Source organism: Gadus morhua, chromosome 21, assembly GCF_902167405.1.
Source record: "Gadus morhua chromosome 21, gadMor3.0, whole genome shotgun sequence".
Taxonomy (NCBI): domain Eukaryota; kingdom Metazoa; phylum Chordata; class Actinopteri; order Gadiformes; family Gadidae; genus Gadus; species Gadus morhua.
The window spans coordinates 19518058-19537643 of record NC_044068.1 but is presented as its reverse complement, the minus strand read 5'-3'; the positions used below and the strand labels follow the sequence as shown (position 1 = coordinate 19537643).

Below are 19586 nucleotides of genomic sequence, written 5' to 3'. Positions count from 1 at the left end.
TCTGGGCAAAAAACACTTTGTATGTTGTTAGTCATAGCAGCTGTCACCATAGATGTTCCTGTGGGCCATTGCTAGTATGGTATTTATCTTTACTGGGACTAGAATGGACTTAATGACGTAAAGTGAAGTGACAAGAGCAGACAGGAGTTTGATATGAGAGAGTATGTCCTCTGATAGCATCCGCTGTTAGTCTCATCTCCATGTGAGCTCCTGGGTTGTCGCACAATGGCTAATTTAGAGACAGGGCGCGTCAATTCTAGCCCTGATTTCAGCCTCGTACATCCAGAATGCAACACCTTGGCTTGGTGGCAAATGAATGAGAGGTGGGTGGCGATGGTTAATCTGGAGAAAGTCTTCAAATAATGCACTGGAGCAGATCAGAAATCATGCTGACGATCCAGCAGGAGTGGAAACAGTAAGAACTCACTGGAAATTAAACCATGGTAATGAGTTGTACGTCAATGTTAGATTTTTTTATACCTTGTCAACGTTTCAATGTTTCAATTATGTCTTTTGACCTGTATGTTTCCTTTGATTACCCGGCTTCAGCAAAGCACTGCGTAGACCAGCAGCAGCATTCTTGGCATAATCAGCAGCATTGACAACCTTCTGGTTGGGTTATCAGCGCTTGAACAATATCCAGCCGGGAAAGAACATAAACACATTAAATGTAACTCTGGTTCCTCCCTGTTTCTCAGAAGCAGCTGTGCTTTAGTGGTCAAACGCAGGACAACAATACTTCCGACAGCCAGCCGGGCTCTTGACGCAGAGGAAGAACGCAGGGTGGAGTGCTTTCCCTGTTGTTTTAAGGCATATAAATGTTTTCCCTCCAAAGGGCCAACGAGCACTTCCAAAAATGGTTGTTCGCGCCACAGCCACGGCCAGGCTGCTCCCAGGCAGCGGGCTTGCTTTCGTCGGCCATTGAGTCTAGAATAGGTGTTCTGTGTATGAGCCAGACGGCACTTGGGGAGATTAATATTTTATATTTATCCTTCTAATGAATTTTCCATGAAATCGGCTGCTTGCTAAAATATTTAGCAATAGATTTTACTCCATCGCTGCCAGACTGACTCCAGAATTCAGCAGAGACCGACCCCAAAGCGCTGCACTTGTGTTGTTCGCCTTGCTTCGAGTGTTAAAATGACAGCACCCTGTTTCCTGCGTTCGGCTACGCATACCGACATGCAAAGGGAGACGCACACACACACAAACACATGCAAACACACACAGTTCCACATGCATCCCCCACACACACAAACTCACACAGACCTACACACACCCCACCTACCCAATCCCACAAACACACACACACACACACACACACACACACACACACACACACACACACACACACACACACACACACACACACACACACACACACACACACACACACAACCAAACATGTGGCTTGAAACATACAATAATGAATTACCAATAAACTAATGAATTACAATGTCGATGGGAAATGTCACGTTTGAAAGGCGCAAACAACAACTAAATAAGGAATCAGGAATCTTTGCTTTGCCGCTCTCACGCTTTGCAGCACAACCTCCAATCTCCTCACTTGATCGACAAAATTCTTAACGATCAATGATGGATCATCGATTAATCATGCCCATCCCTAATTGAAATACAGGCAAAACATATTAAAACGGTGATGGAGTGCTGGTCGGTTAATCATAGAGTACAGGCATCCAGTCACAGTCACCGCAACAAGCTAGAACAGACAGGCCACATGGAGGTACCTGTGGTGGGGGAGCCCAGCTGATCCAGGAGGGGGAGGACTTCCTGCTCCCAGGCCTGTGACTCTGCACCCTGGTCCCGGCCGGCCGGGCCCTCTCCACTTCCCCCGTCTAAAGCGAGGAAGCAGCAGATGCCGGCTGTTCAGGTGTCAGTCATCACGTCCCACCAACCTCTCAACCCACGCACCTCCACACCGAGCACGGTTCACTAAAGTTCAACCGGCTAAAAATAAATCGGCAGGAAGTGAAACGGAAGACTAAAATGTTGTTTCCATTTTCATCTGCCCCTCCTCATTTATATGTTGTTGTTTGGAACTGAACATTTGACTGCGTGGGTTTGTAAAGTGTGTGTGTGTGCGTCTGCGTGTGTGCGCGCACATGAGTATGTGTGTGCATACACACATGTTCTGTCTCTATTGGATTCTTATATCTGCTTAGCCCGCCAGGAAACTGTTGTTGCCCAAATGCACAGCTCTGTCTGTTCTTTGCTCCCTCTGATTGGTTGTATCCACTAGTGGGACTTGAGCGCTTAGCAACAACTTTACAACTTAGTTTGAAGTTTCAGCACGGCCTTCGGAAAGGCCGTGTCAATCTGGCTGCCTGCCGTTGGATGTTTCCACACTCACACGCCGGTTTGTGGCCATTAACTGTCAGTAACAACAGAAGGTTGGAGGTTGGAAGTAAATCAAAACATATATAGATATACAAATATATATATATTTATATATAGCTACATGTGACAGATTAAAAAACCAACAAGCACACGGTTCAACCCAGTGTGCCTGAGGAGTGTCTGAGGCCGCCGTCTTTTTCCGTTCCCAGTGTTGGGTATAAAGGGCAAACCTCAAGGATCCCTTCTGGACCAACCTGTTCTCTGTCCCACTGCACACTGCGGGCCTCCGACGGCGGGGTCGACAGGTCTACTGCTGGTGGTTCTACTGGAGGAACATAGAAACAGAGCACCCAGAAGGGGAGTCAACAGGTCTACTGCTGCTGGTTCTACTGGAGGAACATAGAAACAGAGCACCCAGAAGGGGAGTCAATAGGGCTACAGCTGCTGGTTCTACTGGAGGAACATAGAAACAGAGCACCCAGAAGGGGAGTCAACAGGTCTACTGCTGCTGGTTCTAATGGAGGAACATAGAAACAGAGCACCCAGAAGGGGAGTCAACAGGTCTACTGCTACTGGTTCTACTGGAGGAACATAGAAACAGAGCACCCAGAAGGGCCATGAGAGGAAAGGACCTCTGTTATGCTCCATCCGGGGTAGAGGCTTAGAAATTAATGCAGTGACAAGAAAAGTACTTGCCAACAAATCGACGAATTAAAATATACAGAGGAGAGATATGTGCAACACCCTGAACTGACTCCGGGTGTCACTGTTGGAACATTGGTGGGGCCAAAACCTCCAACCTCAAAGGCAAACCCTGCTTGTGCATGTACGTGTGTGAGGTTATATTGGTGTTGTGTGATTCAGTTTCTGTGTGTTTTTATTGTGTTTCAGTGCAGTGTTACTGTGTGTGTGTGTGAGTGTGTGTGAGTGTGTGTGCGCTCACTGATATAGATCTGTGCTCACGTGTCTCGTGATTTTTGTTTAACACGAGGTACACTCATCAACGGACAGGAAGTGGGATTTTGGCTTTTGTGGGCAGTCTGGTTGAAACCGTTGCCATTTTTCACTGTGGACTCGGTCCCACCAACCTTCAGAGACACACACGCACGTACAAACATGAACACAGACGTCTTAAAAAAGTGTGGCCTGCACTTTGCATATCAGCATATTGTGTCTCTCTAGAGCAACATTCCTCTTCACACAGCGAGGGACGCAGATTCCAACGACTCAATATACAATCTTTATTGATCTTTAAAGTTAAAGTTTTTAACATAGATGACGTGTCCTTATGAATCTGACATTGAAAGAAAATGCACCTCAGAGTTGTAATAATTAACGCCTATTCTAAACCGCAGTGACCGTGGTTTGATTCCTTCCCGTGGTCCTTTGCTGAATGTCCTCCCCTCTCTCTCCCATACCTTCCTGTCTATCTCACTCTATCATAAAGCATAAAAAAGCATTAAAAAAAGTTAATAATGGACAAAGGTAATGCTGTGGCCCATTCCTCTGGTGTGTGCTCTATTCTAAGGGAGTCTCTTCCCCTGAGTAGAGCACATCCCTTGGGCCTCCCGGTCCCAGCCGGCTCCCCAACCTTAACCACAGAACCGACCGTTGGTCAACACGACCGGTATGACCGCTGGTCCACCTCCCCAATCAACCGGTCCAAGGAACCAGCCATATGACACGCATGTCTAGTTGTCCAGTCAGTCGGCACAAAATGGATGTTTTATTCTCAGTGGAAAATGCAATATTTAAGAATGCCTCTGCATTACAATGAGTATTGCTTACATTTCCATCAAAGATTTGTGCATTTTATTTGACTAATCTTCATTCAATGAATGTATATGATGTTTATTTTTTTTTGTAATTTTTTTTTTTTTATCGTTGCCATGATGGTTAATCAAACAGCTTGCATTTAGTCTGAATTAGTTAGCTTTTTGTGTAGGTCGTTGATGTTCTTTCAATAAAAATATAGCTGTTCAATGGACCCAGGGATTATGTATTTATTTTTCATATTTTGACAGACATCCCAAAAGGTTATGTTTGCCATTGCTTCGCCAGAAAGTAAAAATTGGATGTTGAACAAAATAATCATGTCAGATTAATACTGCTTTAAAGGTTTTGAAGTGTGAATGTAGTCAACAAAGTAAAAGGCACACACCTTGTTTTTCAGAAAACAACTAAAATGATCTAGATGGGGGTCATCGACCTACTGGAAGTTAGGGAGCCCGCCCGGGTCACATGGTAGAAAACAAACCTTGATGTGTATATCCATGCGCTCGGCTTTGGTTTTTTTCTACACAGCAGGGATTCCCCATGAGGCATTTGGAAGGCAAACTCAAATTTGAATCAGACCGGCATCTATACATTAGGAATAACCAGCATATCACTGTTGTTTTCATGAATATGTTGTAAAATGGAGATATTTCTGTTCATTGTTAACCAAATATTTTTAGTTTTTAACATTGTTTTGAATATATTATTGAATTCTTTGAATGATGATGATATCTGAATGTTTTTTGTCTCTGGCTGAAACACCATGTTTGCCTCATCATGCTTCATGGGGAATCCCTGCTGGAACAAAACAAATTCATGCAGACGGATTGGGAATCCAAGGGAATGGTTTACAAATACGTCCGGATGGAGTTACACGTCAAGGAATTTTTTCTACCATGTGACACCAGAGGGGCTCGGCAGGAAGTGATGCAACACACCAAACACCTTCATTCAAACAACCATATCAGTCATCTAGGTTGGAGTTCATGTTGACAAGTCTGGCAGTAAACTTATCCCTCAACATTAACAGAACGCAAAATGTTTTGCAAAAAATGCTATAGGAAAGGGTGGGGGCCCAGCAAGGGTGACATCATACCTACAGCCAATAAAGTCACACAAGCTCAAACTGAGCTAAGGAACCAGATCCGTCAATAGTATTCAAACTTGTAGATATTCTCCTGAGAGTTTATCGTCATCCAAAGAAATACTATTTTCTCTTTAAAACATGAGCAGTCCCCCCCACCCATTGCACACCTAAATAGAGAGGAGTGCAGTGCTGATGAAGCCATAATGACACCGAGAAGTAGCACAGTACAAGTACAAATGATCCTGAGGCGGTTCTGGTCAGTTCTTGAGATGGCAGTGCCTCTCCCAGAACAGGGTTAGACCGGGGGGAGCGTGGCCAGGACCCAGACCCTGTTTGATAGCATTAGCAGGCTGATAATAAGGGTTTGTGTAGCAGGGCGTTTCTCTGAGACATGACCTCATCCCTCTCAGTGGACCGCTTTACCGTGGCACCACGCTGCACACAGCTGCCAGCCCTGCAGATGGGCAACAGATCCAATAGAGTGCTGTCCAGAGCTGTAAACCCCCAGGCTTTAATGGGGGGAGTGGAACAGAGTGTGTGTAATCTTATCTGTCTCTGGGCCCCATCTCCACTCATCATGTTAATCTGTCACGCAGTTCCTTTATATATGTATTTAATTATTTACAGTTTCTGACTGGTCTGCATGAGATTACCTGATAACATGACGTGTTTAGTACTTCAATAGTCTCACACATCAAACCTATTATTCTAAATTCTGATTGCAGACGAGCGGTCGATAAACAGGGCTTTTTTCTTTAGCGATGTATCAGTTGAGACTGACCGTGTTGCTGGACTGCTGACCCCTCGTGAACAGGACTGCTATAGCCTCTTCAACAGGACTGCTATAGCCTCTACAACAGGACTGCTATAGCCTCTACAACAGGACTGCTATAGCCTCTACAACAGGACTGCTAGAGCCTCTACAACAGCACTGCTAATTATCTTCAGTGTACAATCCTGGATCCTCACGGGGACGGACCACCAGGAGGTCAGGTGCTACCAGGTTGATGGTGCTGTAAAAGTGTTTCACAGTTTTCTACCCCCCCGCCCCCCCCCCTTCCCCCCAAATCAATACTTGGATTTTGATACCCGGAAACCAGCAGACCTCCTGTCCACTTGGGTAGAGAGTTATGCCCCACGCGTTGAAACACGACTGATGAGGTAATCAGAAAGGAGAGCAGGAGGGGAAGCCCTCCCCTCCGGAGGTGTAAAAGCCGACAGGTGAAGGCCATGACAGATGAGCTCATATCATGAGCGGCTTTGGCCAAGATGTACCGCAGCGAGCTATGATACGGTGCATTGTGAGGGGAAGGGCTATCGTGCATCCATTTGTTGGTAAACCACTTTGGACAACAATGGTCATGTCAACTGATGGCTCCATACGTAGTTAATGTTTTTGAGAAGGTGTGTGTTACGTGTTTGCAGAGAATAAAGTATCTGCCCTGGTATTCAGAGTCCCCTACACATTCAACCATTTTCCGGTGAAAGGAATTGGAATATGGTTTTGTGAAACAGAATTCAAAATATTTACACTTAAATGTAAGCGTTAAACATCGACCAATAATATGATAACCTGCAGGCACCAACATGCTTTTCAATTGTAAAACAAAGCTCTTGGGTGTTGTGCCTGGTGGCTTTCTATTGGTTGCATCAGCTCACCATGCCAAGGGGCTGCGATTGGACAGTTGACTTTCTTTTTGTCTCTAAGGAAAATAGACAATACTGTTGTCTTCTCCACTTCTAAAAGCATGGCAAAATAAAACATCTACTAGCTTCCATTAAACTTCTGTACAGCTAGAAAATTTGTTCTGATAATCATAACAGTCATCATTTATCAGTATGATTCATGTCAATGGAATCATACCAAAAATGTGTACACTGTGTCCTAAAACATACGCAGTTTCTCCAAAGAGAAAAAATGCAGAGAGATTAAATCTGTAAGATGTCTTTGAAAGTGGACACACAGAGGATGCGTTATCAGGCGGAGCTAAGAAGAGGATGAGCTAAAGTCACACAGAAGAAAGATGGCTATAATTCAACCTCACAATCTAATGGCTGCCACAGCAACCTTTGTGTGCCAATGAATCCTCCCCGGTTATTGGTCCACAGTCACTCGGGTCAGAAAGGGTGTGTGTGGGTGGGGGGGATGGGCGGGTGTGTGGCCACAGGGGTCAGGGGGAGACTCAAAGACAAACAGTACGAGCCGGAGGAAGGGAAAGGCGTACCTTTCAGCGGCGATGTGTTGTGGGCCAGGTCCGGGAGGGGGATGGTGTGTCCCAAGAAGTCTCCTGTCCTCCTTCTTCTCGGACGGACATCTTTGGTCGCGGCTCGCTCTGTCCTTGGCTGCATCAAGGAGCAGAGAGGAGATGTATGATTCAGAGCTGGTGCGTGTGGTGATGGAGAGTTATACTACCTTTCCATTCAAAATAGCAGCAAACCGTAATTCTGCCAGACTGATAACTTGGAGGGTACATTTTGTGAATGACCATTATTTAGTTAAAGATACAGTGTGTAGAACTCAGTGGCATCTTGCGGTGAGGTGGAAGATCGCAACCAACCAAATACAACCACTGCATACTTGTGATTTGGATCCACGAAATCATGTTATTTTTGAGGGCTTTGATGCATGATCTGACAGATTATTTGATATCATCGATTAAAACAATTGTAAATAAAACCGCAAGCGGTGATTAACGGGGTCCGAGAAAAATTAAAACTCAAGAACACACTAATGGAAGATATATAAATATAACATAATTGTCATATTTAAGGAAAGATGTTCCACTTATATACCTGAACTGCAGCCTCATTCACATGGTCAAAATGTCTATTGATAAGCACACAAAATCCAGAAAACTCAAAGCACACATTGGAAGTTGCACTACAGCAGCCTCCACAAGGCTAGGAAGGCGGACGGTTATGCTGCCAAAGTAGGCAAGCTAGTGTCCCTCTTTGCTGAGATTAAGAGATTGCTCTTCATCCTTCAGCAAGTTAGGTTAGCGTCAACCCAGGGGTCAATCCCTCAGGTTGAGGCTCCAATTACACCAGAATGGGACGGAGATGCCCTGTCTACGAGGGCATTCTGTAGCCAGTTCTTTGAGAACAGGCCGGGACAGGGCGAGGCGGAGGCTTCTACCCAGGCTTCTGAAGACGGCTCCCAGCATGTAGGGAGTGGGTCTAGGGCAGGCTCAGAAGCTTCCCCGGCCACGGTTAAGCCAGTGGTCCGACTGGCACTGGCAAGCTTAGGGTTGGATGAGGCTCCAGCAGCAATTGCTCCAGCTAGTGCATTCTTTAGGCGTGTTCCGCCACAAGATACTTTTTCTGTCCCTCCCTCCCAGCCATATATTGAGGAGCTTCACAGATGCTGGCCAGACCCCAGATCTCTATCTCATCACACCAGTGACAGCAGGGCCTTGGCTTCAATGCAGAATGCCAGCAAGCATGGACTTGACTGAATGCCAGCCGTAGAGCCGACCATTGCCTCCATCATTGTGGCACCAGAGGAGGTGTTGAGGCCGAATGCTCGCTGTCCAAGGCCACAGTGTCGCATCACTGATGACCTATGAGCGAAGTGCTATGACACAGCGGCACGTATGGGCCGTATCGGGAACTCCTTGTCCCAATTGATACTGGCCATGTCTCCGTCCTTGCAATCATCCAGTGCAGATACAGCACAGAGTCTAAGTGACACGTCTTTGCATTCATGACCAGAGCGCTTGGTAGGCTGATGTCGTCGCTTACGCTGGCTCGCCGCCAGGTATGCCTGGCCCAGTCCCCATTATCAGAGCCATGCCGGAGAACCCTCCGCACACTCCCCGTAGTTCCGGGAGAGCTGTTTGGCCCAGGCCTTGGATCGTGGCATCCAGGCTAACCAGACACGGCAGCAGTTTGCTAGCCTTCGGGGAGCTACATCTCTACTGGGACAGCAGCCTCCACAAGGTTATGGCACCAATCGTCCTCTGCCGCCAGCGCGTCCTAGTGGTTATCCCTGGACCCACACCAGCCCCTGAGCGACCCTATCAAACCCGTCGGGCCCCCCACAAGGCCTGCAGCCCAGGTCAGGAGGGGTCGGGGGTCAAGGTTCCCCCCCCCAGGCCCCCAAGAGGACGTGGGGGTAGGTACTGGCGGCTCAGGGCCGGGCGTCGGGCGCTTCACCCAGCAGCACCTCATCTGCTGGGGAAGTTGCACTACAGACCCTTGGGTGGTGGCCACGCTTTCCCAGGGGTACAATCTCCAATTCCGACGCCGGCCCCCAGTTTTCAGGGGGATCAGACTGACTACAGTCAGTGATCCCATAAGGCGACAGGCCCTCAGCCAAGAGGTATCTACCCTCCTGGAGAAGAAGGCCATCAAAATTGTAGATCCTCAGACACAGGAAGGTGGCTTTTACTCAGTGTATTTTTTAGTTCCAAAATAAGAGGGTGGGTCTCGCCCTATACTATTTTCTGAAAGTATTGCCTTTTCAAATGCTAAAGACAGCGGAAGTGCTCCAGGCCGTCGCATGGCAAAGCTGGTTCACATCAATAGATTTAAATGATGCATATTTTCACCTCCCGATAGCACCACATCACAGGCCATACCTGCGCTTCGCATTCGAAGGGCGGGCCTACCAGTACAGGGTCCTCCCATTTGGGTTATCACTATCCCCACGGATCTTCACATGGTGCATGCAGGCAGCGCTCGCACCAATGCAAGCCACCGGAATGCAAATCCTCTCTTATCTGGACGATTGGTTTATTTCCGCTCCAACCCGGGAACGGGCAGAGCAGGACACCACAGCCCTCCTAGGCCATGTTGAAAGGTTGGGTCTTACAGTCAACCAAGTTGTTGAATTCCCAGCCAAGAGGTACTGTTCCTTGGCATAACCCTGGACTCCGTCCAAATGCTTGCCTTCCCGTCTCCGCGGCGGGTAGAGGCCATACTCCAGATCCTCCTGCATTTTCGGGAGGACAGGATGGTAAGGTACAGCCTTTTTCTCAGGCTGTTGGGAATCTTGTCGTCAGTAACGTCAATAGTGCCACTGGGCCTCCTCCGCTTGCGGCCGTTCCAAGTTTGGACCAATGGCCTCCACTTAGATCTGAGGTTGCACGGATCCAAGAAAGTCAGTGTGTCCAGTCAATGCCTCCTGGCATTACAACCCTGGAGACGCAGGGCATTTCTTGCCAAAGGTGTCGCATTGGGTTCGATCCCCTCACGCCGCGAGGTGGTGGTGATCGATGCTTTGCTCTCGGGCTGGAGGGCAGTGTGGCAGCACAGGGCGGTAAGAGGGCTCTGGAGTGTGCAGCACAGGACACGGCACATAAATGTCCTCGAGCTCCATGCTATTTATTTAGCATTCGCTACGCGAATTCCTGCCATATTTGAGGGGCAGACATGTTCGGGTACGATGCGACGACAAGTCAGCTGTTTACAATGTGAACCACCAAGGGGGCACAAGGTTGGCTTAGTCATTACAGGTTGCACAGCAACTTCTTGAATTTGTTCTCCCTTACTTTTCCAGCCTCAGGAACCTTCCAGGGCCACAGATCGCGGTGGCAGACTTTCTTTCACTCCAGAAACCACCGTCGGGGGAGTGGCAACTTCACCCAGAGGTAGTAGAGGCAATTTGGAGCTAATATGGCACAGCAGAGGTGGACATGTTTGCTTCAGAGTCCACAACACAATGCCCTCTCTGGTTCTCTCTGTCAGAGATGAGTCCAATGGGACAGGATGCCTGGCACATCCATGGCCACGTCAGCTCCTTTATGCTTTTCCACCATTACCACTGATAGGGTTAACTCTACACAGAGTTCAGAAGGGGAACCACATATTCCTGCTGGTTGCCCCAAACTGGCCAGGGAGACCTTGATTTCCAGTAATGTACAGGCTGCTGGATGGAGATCCATGGTGTCTGTCGAAGAGGCGGGACCTGCTCTCACAGCTGGGGGGCCACATCTGGCACCCCAGACCAGAGTGCCTGCAGCTATGGGTTTGGCCCTTGAGGGGCATGATACACTTATAATGGAATATGACCAGGAGCTAATTCAAACCATCATAGACTCAAGAGCTCCCTCCACCAGGGCATTTTATGCTAACAGGTGGAAGATATTGGCAAAGGTTTTTTGGGTCTATGGGGCTGCCATTTCATCCAGGCACATTAAGGTTGATAGCCAGACGGTGGGGTCTTATTCTTTGGTGACCCGATTTCTTAAAGGAGCCCAGCGGAGGAACCCCCCACAGGCTGTCACGGTTCCCTCATGGGACCTACCTCTGGTACTTGGAGCCCTCCGTCTCTCCCCATTTCAGCCCCTCGATCAGGTGCCACTGATCCAGGGGCAAAGGATGCCTTTCTTCTAGCGATCGTGTCAGCCAAGCGTGTGAGTGAGCTTCATGCGTTGTCAGTGAGTGAACAGTGCATACATTGGAACTCAGACGCCACAGGGGTGGCACTGTGGCCTAACCCATCTTTTTTTCCAAAGAGACTGCCTTTGGCCCACTATAATCAGGTCATAGAGCTAGCAGCTTATGGCCCCTCACACCCACCGGATGAGGAAGCTAGTTCAGTAGAACTACTCTGCCCGGTGAGAGCCTTGAGATGTTACATGTTACTGCTGGTTTTCGCCAGTCTGATGGCCTGTTTGTCTGCTAGGGGGGCCCGAGGAAGGGGCAAACGCTGTCCAGACAAAGCCTTTCCAAGTGGGTGGTGGAGGTAATTGAGGAGGCATACAAGTCAAGAGGACTGCCTTTGCCTCTTAACATCAGAGGCCATTCAACCAGGAGTGTCTCCACCTCCTGAGCAGCACTACGAGGAGTGCCTCTAAGTGAGATTTGTGCAGCGGCCTCCTGGGCTTCAGCGTGCACCTTTGACCGATTTTACAGGGTCAATGTAGCCGCTCACCACACAGTGGCTGCAGCTGCTTTTCAGGAACCCTCAGGCCCTTCCTAATAGGTGGGTACCTCTGTTATGCTTGTTTATCAACATGCATCCGCCGTGTTGATAAACAAATAACCCCCCTATTGAACGAAGTTAAACCGAGTGAGCGTGCAATTCACAGACACCAGAATGAACGAGTTCACAGTAACGTTCATCAGGCAATAATACAGTACGTTCAGTTCACGTTCGCCCAAAATATGAACGAGTTCATGAACTATCGTTCAATGAACACGTTCACGCACAACACTGGTCATGTGTGATTTTTTTGATATTAAATACTCTACCTGTGCATGCGCGATGGATAACATCCAGTGCTAAGCACTGCCTCTGGCGGTCATCCAGAATTCATAGAACCGTAGTTACATATGTAACTCTCGTTAATTATGAAGGAAAAATGGTTAACGAAGAAGTTCCCCTTAATGCCATGCTGTGTCTTGGCAGACCGATTCTTGTAAACTAATGAGCCGGAATATTGATTGCCTGATGAATTTCAGGTGCTGTTCAATGTTGCGTTTCTTAAATTAGTGGCAATGACAGAATGTCATGTTCAGCTTGTTCATAATGCTTAATCAGGATTTGACCTCTCAACCTAAGGATCACCAGTACAAGGCATGAGCCCATTGAGCCACTGACATTCCTGAACTGCATGAAGCCTCGTTCACATGGTGAAAATGTCGATTGATAGGCACACAACATCAAGAAAACTCCAAGCACACATTTCACAAGAGAATTAAGGGCTTTCTTGAAAGAATACATATCTGAAAATTTGCACTGTTAATGGTATCCACCTAATGATAGCCGAATGGTAGTTATACAATAACAAAATGGTCATATAGGCAAAATGGGTTGAAACTGTGGACGTTTGGCTTTTCTATGAAATTGTGGAAAAAGTAAAAAATTTTAGAGCAGAAGACCAGGGTGAAAAAGATGCATCAGATTTTAGAGATTAATATGATGAAAGAATTTTTGATTCCAGGTCAATCTCGTAAGGAGAAATAAGGCTAGTTCATATTTTTTTTAAATAGCGCCACCTTTGGGTGCAGTACCAAAATGTGGGTATATTAGTAGTTGGGGATATTGGCATCCACCTAATAATAGTCCATGTTTTTCTATACAATAACAAAAGGGTCATGAAAAATGGAAGAAAAATGGGCTAACTACTCCAACTTTATTGGCCAATATTTCTCAAATGGAACTAATTAAAACAAATTTGATATGGCGATTCTGGTGAATTTTGGATTATTTTTGTAGCCTGTGGTTTTATAAATGCGTCTGATTCTAGATATTAATATTCAGAAAGAATTTTGAGTCCAGGTCAATCTGGTGAGGAGAAATAAGCCTAATTCATGATTTTTTACAATAGCGCCACCTTTGGGTGCAGTACCATACATTTGGGTTTATGGGTAGAGGGGGTTATTGGTAACCATACCTGAAAATTTCAAGAGTTTTCGACTTACGGTATAGGCTGCAGTATGACTTTTACAGAATTTGAGGGAAAAAAAAACGTTACAGAAACAATATGGGCCAAGCAGCTTCGCTGCTCGGACCCCTAATAAGTAGAACAAGTGCTTTTCAGAAATGGTTTGGGGAATTATCCTGACACAAGCCGTTCAGTCACATGTAGGACCTGCTCCCTGAGTAGATATGAAGTGCTCATTCTAAGGTAACAAGTTTTAGATCCATTGAATTATGCGCTGATTTAATCGTAGTATTTTCAATTTCGGCCAAATATGATCTGTTAGATAGTATTTTAAATTACAGCCAAATATGATCTGCTAGATAGCATTTTCAATTAAGGCCAAACATGATCTGCTAGATGCCACTGAATTGTACACACTACTAGTTCAAACTAATTCAGCTTCTTTGACTCAATGTTTGTATTCAGTTTTCTTCTTACCACTGCAGGGTCGATCCAGAGGGGGCAGAGAGGTCGCTGACCCCGCCCGAGGGGGGCGTGTCCTAGCTACCTGAAGCCCCCTTTTTGCGTTTGGAGGTTCAGTGGGGGGTCTTGGGTGGGCCCTGGCCAGCTCCTCACCGGTTTCTGTAACTCTAAGCCTTGGTTTCTATTACCGCACAACATTTGGATCGTTGTTAATACCTCTTGATATAAAGAACATTAATTCAATGTTTGAGTTTAATGTTTGACTCATAGTTGGGTTCTTAGTGAAGTATTGCTACCAATAATTGGATGGGAATATGTACTCCATCCTTGATGCGTCAGAACATGTGAGGTAGAAAGTGGTGCTGATATTGGCTTAGTAATTGCACTTTATTGTTGGCTCGAAAAAAATTAATTATGCCTCTCAACATTAACGTTTGGTTATAGTACCTACTTGCAGAAGGTGTATTATAAATGTAGTGGAATAGATTTGATATAATGGGGCAATTGTAATCAGTCCCCCAAAATGTAAATCTTTAAAACAAAAGGTGTGCAGGCGTTTAGGATGCTATTCTTTGGAGACATACATGGTCAATAGGAGACAGCCTCGTCCCTGAGCCCGGTCGGGAGTCGGGCGCATCAAAACTCAGAGCATGGATGCTGTGGGAGACAAAAATGCATGTGATGCTATGACACCCAACATTACTTCCGGCATATTCCAAAAATTTGGAAAATGTTCCAAAGGTGGTTTATTCAGAGACACATGATAAACAAGCTTGTGTTCTTGAGGTGGTTCATGAAGCATCTCTCGAACTTAAGAATTCAGTTTATATTGGTTTATTAATTTACCCAGGTAAACCTTTGGTCTGTCATAAAACTCATAAAACCTTGTATGCTGTTGTCTACTATGTTGAGAAGATACCATTCATAACTGAAGTTAGCTTGAAACATGTTATCAAAATGAAGCATCGACTAAATAATTGACGTTATAAGTCAACAACAGAGCCTCACTGCTGACCTGAACGTGGACGGGGGCCTGGCTTCACAGTCTGACCAGACATAGTTTCCCCCGAAGAGTTGTCTGGCCCCATCTCTGGGGGTGTGGGGCCGCTTGGTGCTGAGGCTGCGCAGCGACTGACGTGCTTCCTTCACGATCTCCGCACTGGTCCTGCTCAGACTGCTGCGTCTCACCATGGGGAACGGGATGGCGTCATCGCGTTGGCTCTCCATGGTCATGTGATGGTCTTCATCTGATGGTCTTCATTTGATGGTCTTTGTGTGTTTAAATGATTTGCATTAAGAGTGTTTTACATTAAGAAAAAAGGTTGCAATAGGATAGTATCGTGGACCTATTTCATAACGTAGGCCTACTGAGGCCACTCAGATCTTCTGAGACCAATTACCCCCAGAATAAACACAAAACATGGGAAACAGGGAAATTTGCCCCAACCCTGACCAAATTTGAAACAAGACTGAAGGCTTTATGTTCTTTCTGCTAAATCTTAAATACATTGCACTTTTAACTTTTGCACTATTTCTACAATGCATTTTTTTAACTGTCCCTTTATTTTCTTTTATTCTTCCAAATTTATTATATATATATAATACATTTGGAAGAATAAAAGAAAACTTTTTCTACAAGTCCAAAAGTGTATATATATATATACACTTTTGCACTTTTGCACTTGCGCAAAAGTTTGAAGTGCATTGTATTTAAGATTTAGCAGAAAGCTAAAGTCAACATAAAGTCTTCAGTCTTGTTTCAAATTTAGTCAGGGTTGGGGCAAGTTTTAAATCCTCAGGGAGTTTATTGCAGCTATTTGTTGCATAGTAACTTAATACCTCTTTCCCATTTTTTGTGTTTATTCTGGGGATAATTGGTCTCAGTAGATATATATATATATATATATATATATATATATATATATATATATCAAGAGCCTGTTTCGGCGAGTATACGCCCACATGCCTCCAGCCGTGCAGAGCGAACTCGCTGGGGATCAGTTTCTCCAGGCCCCCTGTATCCTAGGGCTGGACTTCCCGCTATGCACAGGCTACCAGCTGGACCTGGAGAGGGGGGCGATTGGCCTCCAAGGAGGGCCCACAGTCTATATGGCCCCGCCAAACACATCCTACATCCGGCCCCCACCGACAATAGCTCAGATGGACCAGTCACACATCCTCGGCCCCCCTTCACCCCCTTGCAAAGACCTTCCAACCACAATGTTGCAGCCCCTGCAGACTACTCACTTGCCGCCCCGGCACCCCACTCCATGAGCCTGGGCCCCTTCCCCTGCCCTGCCCAGCTTCCCCAGACAGGTGAGGAGACTGTGCTGTCTACTGTGCAGGCAATTTGGCAGGGGCATTATGATGGACTAGACCAGGGATGGGCAACTGGCGGCCCGCGGGCATGCGGCCCGCGACCCGCATGCCCACTCAGCCCGCACATAATAAAAAAAATAATAATAATAAAAAAAAAAAATTATAATAATAATAATAATTGATCGAGTTACAGAAAACTCGTTCAAGAAAGATGAGAAGAATTCATAGAATTCAAAGGCAAACCCATGCGTCTAGTTTGCTTAGAAGCGATATCAGTCATTAAAGATATCCACTTAAGTCGCCACTACAACTACTACAACTGCTTGTTGGGTTTGAGTTCATTGAGTTGTTGCACTTAATGTTGGGCCACTGTTTTCCAGTTTTTTGACTTCATTGAATGATGATGTATGTGAGCCCTTTGCACTGACAAAAATACTGACCATTCATGTGGCTGTTTGAGCATGGAAAACATGAAATTAATGTATGTTGGTTCAATTAACATACCGTACATAAGTTATGATTCTGGGCGATTTTTTAGGTAGTGGCCATCGCCAAAATGCACCAGAATACAGGAAATCATCTACCAAATTCAAAATGATGTAGCTTCTCTCAGCTCACGTTTAGTTGAAGTGTGCAGTCATGTGGCCCTCCGATGGTTATGATAAAAAATGTGGCCCTCTTTATCATGAAAGTTGCCCATCCCTGGACTAGACCCTCAACAGCAGGAGCAGCTGTGGCGACTACTGGCAGAGCGATGTGGGTCAGACGCACCTGGTGCAGCATGTAATCGACACTGGGGATGCCAGGCCCATCAGAATGCGCCCGCGTCGCCTGCCCTTGGCCCGCCAGGAGGCTGCGGACCAGGCGCTGTGGGAGATGCAGCAGATAGTCCCTGGGCAGCAGCCGTGGTGATGGTGCCTAAGGAGGGGGTTAGGAGATTCTGTGTTGATTACAGGCCACTTAACGCAGTAACAAGGAAAGACATCCCGCGCACTGATGAGGCCTTAGATGTCGTAGCTGGGTCGTCCTGGTTCTCCTTACTCGATCTCCACTCTTCCTACTATACTTTCAGTCCCCCCTCGCCCCTGATGCCAGACCCAAGACTGCATTCTGCACTAGCAGAGGGTTGTGGCAGTTTCAGGTCCTCCCTTTTGGCCTCTGCAATGCACCTGCGACCTTCGAGAGGCTGATGGACAGAGTGCTCGCCGGCATCCCCCGGCAGCAGTGTATTGTCTACCTGGAGGATATACTGGCACACGGGGGCTCCTTCAAGACAGCAGGAGGAGGACGCAGGATGGAGACGGCAGCAGGAGGAGGACGCAGGATGGAGACGGCAGCAGGAGGAGGACGCAGACCTTCGACCAGTGCTCCAGTGGTTGGACCTACAGCGACGGCCCCCATGGGAAGAAGCGGCCGTTCTCTCCCTGTTCACCTAAGGTCTGTGGGTTAAGTTCGAAGCCCTGCGACTGTAGGATGGCGTGCGTCAGCGGGCCTGAAAGGAACCACCGGAGAGGTGAGGTGGCAGGTGCCTCACTCTCTGCGACCGCTTCAAGCGGTCCATGGTGCTGTGGGCTCGGTGCACTTTGGGTGAAAAAGACCCTGCGTCGCCTCCGCCTTGGCTTCTACTGGGGGCAGCACAAGAGGGACGTTGAGGACTTCTGTCGCCGCTGTGATGGCTGCACAGCCCGCAAAGGCCCCGCTGAAAGGTCCCATGCCCAGTTACAGCAGTTCCTTGTGGGGTTCCCTATAGAGAAGGTTGGGGTGGATGTGGTGGGCCCGCTACCCTGCACAGAGAGGGGGAACAATTATGTCCTCACGGCCATGGACTATTTTACGAAGTGGCCGGAGGCGTGCGCTCTGCCTGACCAGTGGGCAGAGACCATAGCGGACGCTTTGGTCGGCGGGATGATTAGCGGTTTTGGGGCAGCGGAGTCCATCCACAGTGACCAGGGGAGAAATGTTGAATCCCGTGTCTTTGCGGCTTTATGTAGCAGGCTGGACATGCAGAAGACCCGTACTACCCCCCTGCACCCAAAGAGTGATGGCTTGGTGGAGCGATTTCATCGCTGTATGGAGCAGCACCTGGCCATTGTCTCGGCTGAGCATCAGCGGGACTGGGACACTCATCTGCCTCTGGTGCTCATGGCGTACAGGTCAGCTGTCCAGGAGTCGACGTCCTGCACGCCTGATCTGCTAATGTTGGGCAGGGAGCTTCGCACCTCTGCTGACCTGGCGTTTGGCCGGCTGCCCGATTCTCCCCCTGTTCCTCCCGGCCCACAGTATGCCAGGAGACTCCAGGACCGCCTGGAGACGGCTCACTCCTTCGCCAGGGGACAGCTGCTGAGCGCAGGGGTGAGGCAGAAAAGGAACTATGATGTGCGTTATCGTGGCAGGCACTTTGAGGCTGGGGAGCTGGACTGGACCTACAGCCCGCAAAGAAAGAAGGGAAGATGCCCGAAGCTTGATAGCGAGTGGATCGGGCCATGCAGGGTCCTGGAGAGAATGAGGGAGGTGGTGTACAGGGTCCAGCTACCATCTCGGGGAAAGAGGGTGGCCCTCCACAGAGACAGGTTGGCCTCTTATCGAGGCACCGCCACCCCTCAACCTGCTCCAGCGAGCCCTGCAGCTCCCCGCACCGTGGCGAATGGGCCCCGGGCACGCACACCTCATTGTTCTGGCCCTAGGTCCCCAACTAACCCTATCCTTGTCTCCCCGTCGATCACCACAGTCAGCACCATGGCCCCCAGCCCCGCCCCTCCGTTTCCCCCTATGACTGGACATCATTATGTCACCGGCGAGGTCATTACAATATATATATGCATTATATATTTTAATATGAAGCACTTTGAGTCTGCCTTGTGTATTAAAGTACTATTAAGCGCTTTGAGTGTGAGAAAAGCGCTATATAAATTAAATCTATTACTATTATTATTATTATTATTATTATATGTAAATAAAGTTGCCTTGCCTTGCCTAACCAGATCTGCGTTACGTATATATTTTTGCTCTTGAACAAGGAGCGCGTTCACATCCAATCACCATGGTTACGCAGCGTCGCTGAGGACGTCGATTTGTCAACAAACCAAACCAGAGCAATGCAATCGAGAGGCAATGCTCATATAAATTAATGAAGTAGATAAGGGAAACTACACGCAGTGGGATTGATCATAACGTAGCCTGGCCTACAATATAAGAACGATAACTAATAACCAGTGATGCATGCAACGGACAGGGCTCGTGAGAGGGTTAAC

At 47.4% G+C, this 19586-nt stretch overlaps 1 protein-coding gene across 4 annotated transcripts in view; it reads right to left on the bottom strand.

The window, feature by feature from the left end:
• Nucleotides 1–19586, bottom strand: part of armc2 (armadillo repeat containing 2) — a 31879-nt gene that overhangs the window by 12090 nt on the left and 203 nt on the right. For 2 of the 4 annotated variants that reach the window (XM_030345867.1, XM_030345870.1), the window contains exons 2-8: nucleotides 17107–17253; nucleotides 15032–15285; nucleotides 14601–14673; nucleotides 14032–14197; nucleotides 7447–7564; nucleotides 2613–2683; nucleotides 1749–1856 (exon numbers count right to left, since the gene is read on the bottom strand). In XM_030345867.1, the coding sequence (XP_030201727.1) occupies nucleotides 1749–1856; nucleotides 2613–2683; nucleotides 7447–7564; nucleotides 14032–14197; nucleotides 14601–14673; nucleotides 15032–15249 (754 nt within the window). In that variant the 5' untranslated portion in view covers nucleotides 15250–15285; nucleotides 17107–17253. The remainder of the gene's footprint in view (nucleotides 1–1748; nucleotides 1857–2612; nucleotides 2684–7446; nucleotides 7565–14031; nucleotides 14198–14600; nucleotides 14674–15031; nucleotides 15286–17106; nucleotides 17254–19586) is intronic. The other 2 variants (XM_030345869.1, XM_030345868.1) reach the window with 2 other exon arrangements.